This window comes from Pelophylax lessonae, assembly GCF_965119305.1.
Source record: "Pelophylax lessonae genome assembly, chromosome: 6".
NCBI lineage: Eukaryota > Metazoa > Chordata > Amphibia > Anura > Ranidae > Pelophylax > Pelophylax lessonae.
Window position 1 is genome coordinate 192,878,577 of NC_138773.1, and position 13,371 is coordinate 192,891,947.

General features: G+C 40.6%; 1 protein-coding gene across 4 annotated transcripts in view; it reads left to right on the forward strand.

The window, feature by feature from the left end:
* Window positions 1-13,371, forward strand: part of NBEAL1 (neurobeachin like 1) — a 312,113-nt gene that overhangs the window by 141,534 nt on the left and 157,208 nt on the right. For all 4 annotated transcript variants that reach the window (XM_082260720.1, XM_082260721.1, XM_082260722.1 and 1 more), the window contains exons 9-10: window positions 2,114-2,420; window positions 6,909-7,015. In XM_082260720.1, the coding sequence (XP_082116846.1) occupies window positions 2,114-2,420; window positions 6,909-7,015 (414 nt within the window). The remainder of the gene's footprint in view (window positions 1-2,113; window positions 2,421-6,908; window positions 7,016-13,371) is intronic.

A 13,371-nucleotide genomic window follows, 5' to 3' on the forward strand; every position in this document is an offset into this window, starting at 1 on the left:
CAGTGTGACATAAAATATTGCAACGACCGCCATTTTCTCCAGGGTCTCTGCTAAAAAATTAAGCCATCTGCGCACACCCCCTCTATAGCCTGCCGCTTCAGTGATCACTGGAAGTGCAGAGTGGAGAGTGGTGACTGACCGTCACTTCTCTTTGCTCCAAGAAGAGCAATAACTGAGAGATCAGTGGTCATGTGATCTCTCAGTTCTCGGTCTTAGAGCAGGCGGGGGACAGCTGCACCATCACACCGATGGTGTACCATAGAGGTGAGTATGTATGTTTGTTTGTTTTTTTAACCCCATACATCTCCTTTATTGTTACTTTATGCGCGCTTTTTACTTTTTTCTTGCACCATATTTAAAAAGAATGCATTACATATACAGAAAAAAAACGGTGTCACCACAAGATGACTCTGTGGACACTGAGGTAATTATGTGCCGCGTCCTAGTTGAAATATATTGGGGAGAGGTAGAACTAGATGGACTTTATTGGCACTGTAACCAGACAGTTAAGTCAAAAAAAGTTAAATATTTTATTTAGAGAATGTTAAAAAAAACATATACATATGTGTACCACCACAAGTGCAAAACAAAGAACATCAAAAAACAATTGGATTAAGAGACAGAATCTTAAAAAAAATATATATACTAATATACTTGTTGATATGACCGTAACCTCCGAAACCACCTTATTGGAGACAATGTAATATCTATAGGACTAATACAAACAGAAATAACAAACAGTCCCAGGGCCGTTCCCAATGGACTTAATTGTAGGTTAGGACCAATTCCAACGATGGCGGTGTTAGGAGGCTCGGTATTTAGTAATGTACTTCAGTCACAGACATACTCTACATGTTTCGCGCGGTAAGCGCTTCTTCAGGAGTTATGTGAAGACTGTAACAATTCTATGAAGATATAGAAAAGAAAGATTTAAGATTTGTACAGAGTCCATTAAAAATATATATTTATAAATATATGTCTCTCTTTTTTGTATAACAAAGCATACACAAATGTCAAGATACATAATTTACATGAAACATAGAAATAAATTTAACTATATTTTCTTACCAATATAGCAATATTGATAGCAAAGTGTGAGGAAACACTACTTTTTTATTTTGTAGATATTGATGCCTGTGGTCACAGGGCAAACAACAATGGCGAGAGTCCAGAAACGTGCCACTACCACCCAAAGAAACTACCACCCAAAGAAACTTTCTTTTCTATATCTTCATAGAACTGTTACAGTCTTCACATACCTCCTGAAGAAGCGCTTACCGCGTGAAACATGTAGAGTATGTCTGTGACTGAAGTACATTACTAAATACCGAGCCTCCTAACACCGCCATCGTTGGAATTGGTCCTAACCTACAATTAAGTCCATTGGGAACGGCCCTAGGGCTGTTTGTTATTTCTGTTTTGTATTAGTCCTATAGATATTACATTGTCTCCAATAAGGTGGTTTCGGAGGTTACGGTCATATCAACAAGTATATTAGTATATATACAGTATGTGTTTTAAGAATCTGTCTCTTAATCCAATTGTTCTTTGATGTTCTTTGTTTTGCACTTGTGGTGGTACACATATGTATATGTTTCTTTAACATTCTCTAAATAAAATATTTAACTTTTTATGACTTAACTGTCTGGTTACAGTGCCAATAAAGTCCATCTAGTTCTACCTCTCCCCAATGCATTACATATACAAATGTTAAAGTTCCCTGTTTAGTGGAGTATTAATATATCAAAAAAATAATCTTTATTCTTGATGCTAGGAGAAAGCCATTACAAGATAAGCTTCTATAGATTGTAATGTGGTCAGTTAATCATTGGGAGTGTAAGAAGAACATAGAAATGCTAAGGGACAAGGAAAGTGGAAAAAGTAGAAAAGTACCATCATTATAATACACTGCTAAGTAAGAAGCACAAAATAATCTGTAAGAACAGGAAAACTTGAACGGCCTCCAGGAGAAAATAACTGCTGTAGGCATTTACTTAGTATGTTTAGTGAGAGCTTTATGTCTTATGTAATATAAGTTGCTAATTCATTTCACTAAAGGCCACATATAAACTCTGATTCATCAGAATATCTTTGATCCATTTTGTTCCTCTAGAGAAACGCCCTTCAAGTCATTTCTCCTGCCACAATGGAAGTTCTGATGCGTGTATTAGCAGATTGTGACACATGGGATGAGCGGGACCCGGATGAAGTGAGTCGAAAAGCAGAGCTAACCCTTAAGTGCCTGACAGAAGTTGTACACATCCTACTAGTGAGCAGCTCTGACCAGAGACAAGTGGAAATTGGCACCATTTTAGAGAACTACTTCAAGCTGCTTAATTCTGATCATTCAGCCTTACCAGGACTGAGAAGGTCCAGATTATGGGAGAGCAGGTTCATCACACTACAGATAAAGATGCTAAGTAAGTTTACTCACAAGGTTTACAGATTTTGTTTTTATTCTCAAGACAATGGTTTGCAATAAGTTACATTTATAAGTGATAATTGAAGCGGAGTTCCAGCCTCAAATACCTTTTTTAACTAAAAATACCCCTATAATACTAATCCATCACCCTTTGCAGAACCGCTATTCTCATACTTATAAGGTGTACAGTATTGGATTTTAGTCAAAATCTTACTTTTAAAAAACGCTGTCTGCACGTGGCCATCTTGGATGTGGGCATCTGAAGCCGCGGTGTAATCTGCTGTGTCCTTCTTCCTGATTCCAGGGAGTGTTCTGGGAGTTCTTCCTGATTCCAGCCTCCTGGGAGTGATGACAAACAGCTCCCAGGATGCAATGCAAAGGCAAGTGATGTCAGTGGTCGTGGCCACAGAAGGGGGAGAAGGAGGAAGTGCAATCAAAAATGCCCTGAAAATAAGGCAAGGGACCCCCAAAAAAAATTGAAAATGCCCAATTGTTGATCAACATAGCGAGCACCCCAGGAATCACTAAAGTTGCAAAATAGGCCGGAACTCCACTTTAAGCTGTACATTAGCGTAAGGACAAATATGGGTTCCATATAACTAGGCTGCACGTATATTGTGATACAACATATTCTGCATATTAAGTGTGCAAAGATTTTCTCCACCTTCTCCAGTGTACCCCAGCCATGATCAAGCTTGGTTCATAGGAATCTGACGTGTTATTTGTTGGTTATGAAAATACAGTTACTAATCTTCTAACAAAATGTGAATGAGTAGTCCCCGCCGGGAAAAATGTTACATTAAAGTGGTTGTAAGCCCTCGCATATACCCAGTGAAGTGGTCTCAGGCGATCAGGGGAGGACTGGGCTAGGGGGTAATTGCCCCCTGGGCCGCTCTGATGTCCTGTAAAAAAGACTGCACCGCTTCTGCCATAGACATGCCTCAAGGATTCCTGGTGAAGAGAAGTAAAAAGTCCCCGCCAGTGACCTAATGAGTGCGGGATGAAGACAAGGACAGAGCGCAGACCTCCCCCCAGCATGGATGGTGTAAGCTGTGTCTGAGCAGAGGCTGGTTCCATGCCCCACTGGAGATTCTCCTCCCCTAGCAAGCCCCAACCAAGCTGTTCCAGCTCCCCCCAACCACCCCCTGCTGGTCAGGTTGGGAACCCAGATTCGGCCGGAGAGCAGAGAGTACCTGGAGCAGAGTTTCAGCCTGGAATGGGGGTCAGGAGGAGGATGGGAAGAGATAGAGTGGCAGGGGGCCCGAGTGGCTGCACCATGGGCCTCTGGTTTGTACCTGCCCCCTGGGCTGACAGTTGCCAGTTTGCCCCTGCAGGCGATACACAGAGATTAAACAAATCCTCCTACATATGTTGTACCTTTTTATCTGCAGTCTTCCCTTCTCTACATCTGTTCAAAATGCAGAATGTACATAGGATCTGTCATCTCTGAAAAGCAGGGGGCGGAGAGAGCTGAAATTACATCAGTGAGGAGAGCTCTGAGAACTGATTGGAGGAAAGGGACACCCCCCCCCCCCCTTCACACAGCACACAGGAACAGATTTAAGGCTGTAAATCAGCTGGAACTCCCTCCCCTATCACAATTTTTCTCTTGGTGTCAGAGAAACATGTCAGAAGTGACTCATGCTGATATCAGAGGAAGGAGGCAGTGGACAGAAATGACACTTCGTTCTCTGGATTGAGGCAAGTGCACACTATAGAGGGATATGCTTTGCTCATATTTCATGTCTGAGGTTTACAACCACTTTAGGGCCACTTAACACTGATCAGTTTTGCTTCCATTTTTGCCTTACCTAAAGTGGAAGAAAAATACATGACTATTAACCCCTATGGAACTCTTCACACCAGTCAGTTGCATTTTTCAAAGTCCTGCATGCTGCAATTTTGGTACATAATTGGTGCAGTAAAAAAACGGCACCAAAAACATTGAAATTAATTGACAACACATCAAAAGTGCATCAGCGGTTGTGTTTTTGCTGCATTTTTTTTTTTTTTTTTTTTAGACACGTGCCCTTTTTTTACAGGTGCGTTTTTACAGCATTTTTGCAATAAAGAAGTGTGAAAGCAGCCTAATATGAAAACCGATTTTTACTATTATCATTTGCACGCAAAAAGTACTTTCTTAAATTGATGTTGAAAAAAAGCTTTTCTTGTATTCTTTAGAAGCCTGGCCAGGATTTACATTGTTCTTAAAAAAAAAATAAGAGAATACCTTTACAGGTAAAACTTTACCTTTAAAATAACCTTAGGCCATCCTCAGCAATAGGCTAGTACTCCTACATACACTGGGTGTATGGCCTCATTCAAGTCTATGGGGATTCACTGTGTGTGCAGTGCCAAGACTTCAACACTGAGGCTGTAAACATTGGAAGATGCTGTCTCCATCAGGAAGAGTGATCCTGTAAAAGTGATTGGGCAGCTGTAGAGCTGCTTGGATCACTTTTACATGAAAGCCGATCGCCAGCTCTAAAAAGCAATACCAGGAGCATGGATGCAGCCATGACCTGGTATAACCGCTTGCTTTGTGGCTGTATAAATATATGGCCTAAGGACAGGAATCAGTTAAAGTGTATTTTCACTTTTGCAGCCAATTTTTCATAACACCTACTTTATATTTGTTACATATCCCTATTCACAGAGCATAGGTTAAAAAAAAATATGAATTTTGCAGCTTACCTTTTTTGGATGCTCTATTCTGGACCCTCCAGCAAAGAATAATCCTAGGTAGTTTGTTGTTTATGGGGCAGCTGGGTAGCTGCGTTTGCCTTCATTAACCCTGTCTGTGTACTGTGCAGGCAGATCTTCGTTATCAGTTGTAACTAGATTTGAACACTGTCTGTCCTAACAATGGGTTGAAGATGTAGAGGCGGGCTTCTTGTATTGTATGTTAATGAGGACAAACTTGGGACAGGCTCACTCTAACATTGTTCAAAGAACCTTGGACTGAGGCCCTGTTCACACCTGAGCGTATTTCAGCTCGTAAAACGCTCATCTCTGAAGTCTCAAAATGCCCAACAAGCAAAATGCCATTCATTTCAATGGCCCCTGTTAACATCTGAGCGTTTTGTCGCCTAAAGCAAAATGCCTGAAGCTCAAAAAGGTACATGAGCTTCTTTTTTGGCAGATTACAAGCGTTTTTGTTAGATGTCAATGCCTGCCTCCAAAACGCCTGCAAAAAACGCCTGGAAAAAGCCAGAAAAAAGCCAGAAAAAACGCCCGAAAAAAGCAAAAACGATATGCTCAGGTGTGAATGGAGCCATGACACAACCATGACATGTGAAAGCTAACACCTAACAAAAGGGCCGTACACACTATAAGATTTTCTGAAGACTTTTTCCTTCAGATTTACCTTTTCTATGTAGTACAAGGGCCTGCCAGATTGCATACAAATTGAAAGTGTTTAGGTTTGACATCATATTATATGGTTTTGGTAAGGAAAACGTCTTCAGAAAATCTTATAGTGTGTATGACCCAAAACATATAGTGGGGTTTTCTCAAATTAGGTAGGGGAACAGGAAGGCTGGGTGTGTTTTGAGTTGTCCCTTAACCACTTGCCGACTGCTCACAGTATATTTACTGCGGCAGTCAACCCCTCACAGGCAGAGCGACGTAGTACTACGTCGCTAGCCTGTGAGGGTCTAGGGAGCGAGCGCGCGCCCCCGGAGGTGCGCTTCCGCTCCCGCGTGGTCACGGACCCCCCCGCGCGTGTGACCGGCGGACCCGATGTCCGCCGGTCACTCGGCGATCGTCGGTGGAGAGGGAGAAAGGCAGGCGGCTGATGTAAACAAGCCGCCTGTCATTCTCCCCTGTGTAGGAATAGTGATTATATACGGTTCTACTATGTAGGACCGTTGATCACTGTTCCTACACCTCAAGCCACAGCCAATCACAGTTAGAATCACGCCCCTAGGGACACACGTAACCCCTCCCTCTCAAAAAAAGTTAACCCCTTCACTGCCAGTGTAATTTTACAGTAACAGTGCATATGTATAGCACTGATTACTGTAGAAATGTCACTGGTAACCCCAAAAGTGTGAAAAATGTCAGTCAAGGGTCCGATCTGTCCACCGCAATGTCGCAGTACCGCAAAAAAAAATCGCAGATCGCCGCCATTACGTGTTAAAAAAAACAACAAAAATGACAAAAATCTTTCCCTTTGTTAGTAAACGCGATAACTTTTGCGCAAACTAATCAAAATACGCTTTTTGCGATTTTTTTTTTTTTTTACCAAACATATGTAGCATAAAACAAATTGGCCGAAAATGTTAAAAAATTAATATAAAAAAATGTGAAAAATATTGTTATTTTTGCAAAATTGTCGCTCTTTTTTTGTTATAGTGCCGAATCGCAAAATAGGGCCTGGTCAGGAAGGGGGTAAAATCTTCCGGGGCTTAAGTGGTTAAGAACTCATTTCTGATTATTATAATGAATTTTATTTGTATCTTGTATTATTTATTTCTCTTTACAGACTGCATGACTGATATGTTAAACTGCACAGACAGGCCGGTTCTGCAAACTATTTTCTTAAACAGCAACTGCTTTGAGCACCTCATCAGACTGCTGCAGAATTGTAGGGTAAGTGGCTTTAGACAGCAATCTAATTTTGTATTTTTGTAAACACATTTAATTTGCCACCTGGGAAACTTTTTTCAGCTCCTCTGATCATTATTCTAGTAAAATTAGGTTTCTGAACTGAGAATCTGACCTTTGTATTTGAAGTCAAACATTGTACTAGTTACAGTATTTCTAGAAAAACAATTAGCAACGTCTGCTTTTTAGGCTAGTTAGCATGTCTTTTAATATAAACCCAAACTCTGCAGCATAACATCCTATTTCATTTAACATGCATGTGCAGTTAGCAACTTGAGTTCTGTTAAGATCGCAGAAAGATCTTTGGCTGTTCCACATTACTTAACTATTTTAACCATTGCCTGGAACTTACAGTGCATGAAGCTAAGAAGACTAATCCATCATTGAAAGCAGCAATATGAAGGTTGTGTTTGTTTTGCTTTTCTTGACTTGCCCATCAGAACTTTATTTTCTCCAAAATCAGTTTTTTTTAAAGTAACCGTTCTTCAGCCAGTAAAAAAAATAAAAGTCAGCAGATACAAATACTGTAACTTCTGACTTTTAATGAAAGGACACATACCTGTCCAGGAATCTTGTGGTTTCACATCCCGCTTTCCACTGGGAATGCGCGAGTTGTGCTGTGTTTTGGGAATGGACCCGTTAACTCCTAGGACCTGTCGTATGTTCCAGGAGGTTGCAGGGGAGGGGGCTCCAACTTCCACTCGGATTGCCTAGTTGGTCGGAGCGGAAGTGGGAGCTGGTACCTGTTCCTAAAAAAAATTAAAAGTGCAAAAGTAACGGGGGGGGGGGGGGTGAAGGATTAAAAAACTGCAACTTCCCTTTTAGGCTCCGTTCAAATGTAGGCGTTTTGGGAGGTGTTTTTCTGCTCTAGGATCAGCTCTCAAAACGCCCAACAAGACAAATCCTATTCATTTCAATGGCCCCTGTTCACATCTGAGCGTTTTGACGCCGTGAGCAAAACGCGCAATGCTCAAAAAAGTACATGAGCTTCTTTTTGGGCAGATTACAGGCGTTTTCCATTGGTCTCTATTCAATCTAAAAACGCCTGAAAAAACGCCTGTAATAGCAATGCAAAGATGTGAACGTAGCCTTAAGGTAAAGTTCTGCTTTAAATAGAGGCTCAAATATCTTTATTTTTTTTATTGACACATAACATTATTTGCTTTATGGTTTGCTCAGTGTTAAAGTGAACCTATAATTTTACCCATGCAGGGCAAAGCAGCAGTTGACCATTCTGGCTCCTGCAGCAACCTTTCTTTCTTTTGGCCACTGGAGGGGAAGAAAAATAATTGGTAGTTCTGGGTTTGGAGGACCATGTCTCTGTCTCCCCTTCCTCACATGTGACAGTCCTGGGGCTTGGCACTTAGTTTTTTTCAGGCACCCTGAGAGTCTGTAGATCTTCAAGTTGAGAATTAGAGCTCACACTTTGCTTCTCCTTATTCCTCAAAGCAAATATATTGGCAGGGGACTGAAAGAAAGGTGAGCATAAGTTACTGCAGAGCCAGCATTAAAGTAGATCTATTGCTTTAAAAAAAAAAAAAAAAAGGTTTAATATCACTTTAATTTATGCCTGACCTACTTGGTGAAAAACTATAATTTTAGGGGGTTCTTCCCATGTTAATTATATATGATACATTGCAATTATATCCTCCTGTTTGGTTAGAAATTCACACCTGCATCCCACTTTCTTCCTGTTTCCAGTGTACTAAGTAGATCTGTCCCAAGATTAAAAGAAGGCATTTCGAGGGTAGGGCTTCTGTACATGTACGTTGCTCCTGTTGCAGTGGTTACATCTTTATTTAAACAACATCTGAACTTTTAGGAAATCCTAGCTAGCTGCATATTGAAATAGGTCATTTTTAATACTCTTAAAGAGGAAGTAAACTTAGCCAAACAAATCCTGAAAATGAAAATAGCCACTACACAAAAGCTTTTTAAATCATTCCATCTTATAAATAAACCTCCTTGGTCCCTTCTTACTTTTAAGCAGCTTATTTTTATTTCCATGCCTCCGGTCCGAAGCCGGTGTAACGTTAGAAAACCATACCCCGTGAGAAATCCATACCCACGTCACTTCCTGGCAGGAACAGCTGAGCAGCGTAGCAGTGTGCATGCTCACAGCCCCGGATACGTCATTGAACAGCTGAGGAGCTGACAAGTGCGCATGCACGGAGGGTATGGATTTATCACGGTAGTGTGTGTAACTTTACACCGCATCAGCTGTTGCGGCGTTTACATTAAAGGTTACATTAAAACAGCTCGGCTGCAATATGAGTCATCTCCGCTCCTATCCCTGTCACTTTCCTGATCTCGGCTAGCAAATGTAAAAGCGGCGGCAGGTGTATGAAATCTAAATGACGGAGATCTTGGCTCCGTGATTTATATTCTCATACACCCGCCGGTGCTTTTATATTTAGTAGCCGAGATCAGGGAAGTGACAGTGGTAGGAGCAGAGATGATTCATGTTGCAGCCGAGCTGTTTTAATGTAACCGCCGCAACAGCTGAGGCGGTGTAACGTTACACACACTGCCGTGAAAAATCCATACCCTCCGAGCATGCGCACTAGTAAGCTCCTCAGCTGTTCAATGACATAGGTGCTGACATAGGTGCACCGGAAGTGACGAGGGTATGGATTCTTTACGGGTATGGTTTTTTCACGGAACACTGGCACCGTTTTTACTGTTGTCTTCCACATCTGTGTACTGTAAAACCTCTGCCCTTTCTTGTGGTAATGGCCAGAATCTCACACATGCGCAAGGAGTGATAACCAAGCCTCGTTTAAATTCAAAATAGCTCATGTAGCAATTGTTTTTCTGGTAAAACAAAAGCTGCCATCAAATAAACATTTTAAATTATGAGTAAACTAAATGGCTTACATCTCATATAAGCTTTAACTTTATAAAGCAGGCATTGCAATAAAATGTGTGGTCTGTTTATTAGATCTTGGCCCTCTCCCTCTGTAAAAATTGCTACATGATAGTACGTGAAAAATGTACCCGTAAGCAAAAAACCTTGGAGATCCTATCATAAAGATCATTGTGCAGTCCTGTTAAAGGATAACAATATTTTAAGTGTCCTTTTGTGTTGTCACCTTGTCACACACTCTTCTCAGAGGAATCCACAATAAACCAAGTCAATGTACATTGGACAGGCATGGTCCACTGTCACCACCAGCAAGCCTGCTTTAAGAAATGATGTGCAGAAGTTGCTGGAGTGTATGTATGTAGATAGAGAGAGGCTGCGAGAGATTATCAGTTCTCATATGTAACAAGGAATGAAAAAAGTATTTTATAAAAAAATAAACAAAATAGCAGTGTATGATGCACAATGTTGTAGTGAACTAAATGTCATTTCGTTTAGATTACCTTTATAGGGCTTTTAAGGATCCCTGCACACAAGGTAGCGAAGGCCGGCCATACACAGAGCAAATTTCTTTCCGACAATCACAGGTTTCAGGAAATAAATTTGCTTGATTTATTTGTCAGCACAGACAGTGTTGATGTGGGAATCCCTCCTGCCGGCCATTGTCTTCTCCTGGTGGAGGAGGGCGGGGAAGCTGGGAGAAGACAGTGATTATTGCTAGCCGTTATTGCAGTCGCTAGCGATAATCACAGGTAAAATCTGGCATGCTGGTTGTACCCAAGTTGATTGATCGATCAACTTGGTACATTCAGCCTGCCCATACACAGTTCAAATCTCGGGAGTTTCAGAAGGATTCGAACCGTGTATGGCCCGCCTAAAATAATGTTAGACCTGGCAGAAAAAGCAGCATGAAAAATGCTCATTGTGGCTTGTTTTGCACAAAAGTTTATGAGAGTTTTATGGGTATTTGTTTTTAGAAGTGTTTTTTTTTTCCCAAAACTTTCCGCTCTGCTCATTTTTCACTATAATCAATGAACACTTGAAAACGCTACGTTTAGGCGTGTTTATGCACGTCAAGCATTTTTTGTGCCTGGAAGCTCCTATTAAAAACACATTTGTGATGGGTTTTTTGTTCAGCCTGAAAACGCTGCTCAGCAAATATGCCCCTAAACGCCCCTAAATGCCCAAATGTACATGGACAAAAAGGGAGGAGGAGCTGGAGCATGTTACATGTTACACTCAAAATATGGGTATAATGAGTAACAGGTTATGTAAAATTCAATGCAATATGGTAACCTGGAGAAGTTTAAAAAAAATTGCAGACACGTAATTTCCTGCTTGTGTGATTGGCTCACTGATTTTTACAGAAGTCTGTACAAAGATACAAGTCAAATTTTAGACACCCCCTACAATAGGAATTTTAGTTTTTAAAGGTACTCCCCAAGGATTAAATACTTTTACAGGGATGCTGACCCTGCAGCTTTTCTCATTAGAACACTAAGGGGTTGATTTACTAAAGGCAAAAAGAATGTGCACTTTGCAGTTGCTGCAGAGCTTAGTAAATGAGGTAAAGCTTCACTTTTCAAAGAATACCCAATCACGTGCAAGGAAAATTTAAAAAAACAGCATTTTTGCTTTCACATGATTGGATGATGGTAGTCAGCAGAGCTTCTGCTCATTTACTAAGCTCTTGTGCAACTGCTCTTGCAGGTTGCAACTGCACTTTGCAAAGTGCACAGCCTATTTGCCTTTAGTAAATCAACCCCAAAGAGTACACTAGCTGATTATATTGAACCAACGCCATTCAAAATCGGTCAGCAATCAGTCTGGTGAAACAAACAGCTATTTCTTTAGCCCAACAATAGGTAGGAATCTGCTACAAAGTCTGTTAAAATAAGTTTAGGCTAGGTTTCCACTATTTCAGTTTCTCCATGGCCACATTTGCGTGGGCGCAGCAGCCATTTATCTGAATGGGCTGCTGTACCTGCTGGAGACGCAGGGAAAAGGTGCCTGCACATTTTCTAAAAACGCAGCCGCAGGGTGCTTTACATTTTGCAGCAACCACGCCGTGGTTTCCAGTGTGTGGGAATGCCATTAGGATTTAATGGCATCCCCACGTATCTGCTAACAGCAGTGTGTTTTTGCTGTGGGTGCAAGAAAGTGTGCGATTTATATGCAGTTCCGCGCCCGCATATATGTGAACCTATACTCAATATACATTGATCGACCAGAGGGGATTGTCTTTTTTTTCTCAACAAATGTGAGCTACTCTTTAAGGCTTGTATCTTTTAGGACTCAAGAAGACAGGCATAATCTGCACAAATACCTTTTTTTGTAGTTATGTACATAATGTAAATATATTAGTTGATCAGATATAGATTTGTTTTTATGCCAGACTAGCAAAATTGTGCCCATTTGCTGAATAGGATGAATACCGAAGCGTGCGTTGGTGCAGTAGCAGTGAGTGCAGGGGTGCAGTCATGGCAGTGGTGTGTGGACTTCAGGGGGTGCAGGCACGGTGGTGAGATGAGATGTGTAGGAGGGTTGCAAGTGCTTAATTTAAATTACAATAGTGATTTACTAAAAGTAAATCACTTTTGTGATTGTTCACACAATATTTGTACAGATTACATAAGTAAACAAGATTGTATTTTCACATAATTGGATAATTAAAATAAATCGTCACACAATACAGGTGCATCTCATAAAATTAGAATATCCTCAAAAAGGTAATTTATTTCAGTAATTCAATTCAAAAAGTGAAACGCATATATTTTATATAGATGCGTTACACACAGAGTGATATATTTCAAAGATTTCTTTCTTTTAGTTTTGATGATTATGGCTTACAGCTAGTGAAAACCCAAAATTGAGTATCTCAGAAAATTAGACTATTACATAAGACCAATAAAAAAAAAATGTTAATACAGAAATGTTTGCTTGCTGAAAATGATGTCCATGTACAGTATAGAGAGAGAGAGTTCAGAGAAGAGCTACTAAACTAGTACATGGATTGCAGGAAAAAACTTACCAGGAAAGGTTAAAGGACCTTAACATGTATAGCTTGGAAGAAAGAAGAGACAGAGGGGATATGATAGAAACTTTTAAATACATAAAGGGAATCAACTCGGTAAAGGAGGAGAGCATATTTAAAAGAAGAAAAACTACCACAAGAGGACACAGTTTTAAATTAGAGGGGCAAAGGTTTAAAAGTAATATGAGGAAGTATTACTTTACTGAGAGAGTAGTGGATGCATGGAATAACCTTCCTGCAGAAGTGGTAGCTGCAAATACAGTGAAGGAGTTTAAGCATGCATGGGATAGGCATAAGGCTATCCTTCATATAAGATAGGGCCAGGGACTATTCATAGGATTCAGATATATTGGGCAGACTAGATGGGCCAAATGGTTCTTATCTGCCGACACATTCTATGTTTCTATAGTATGCTCTCAATACTTGGTCAGGCTCCTTTTGTAT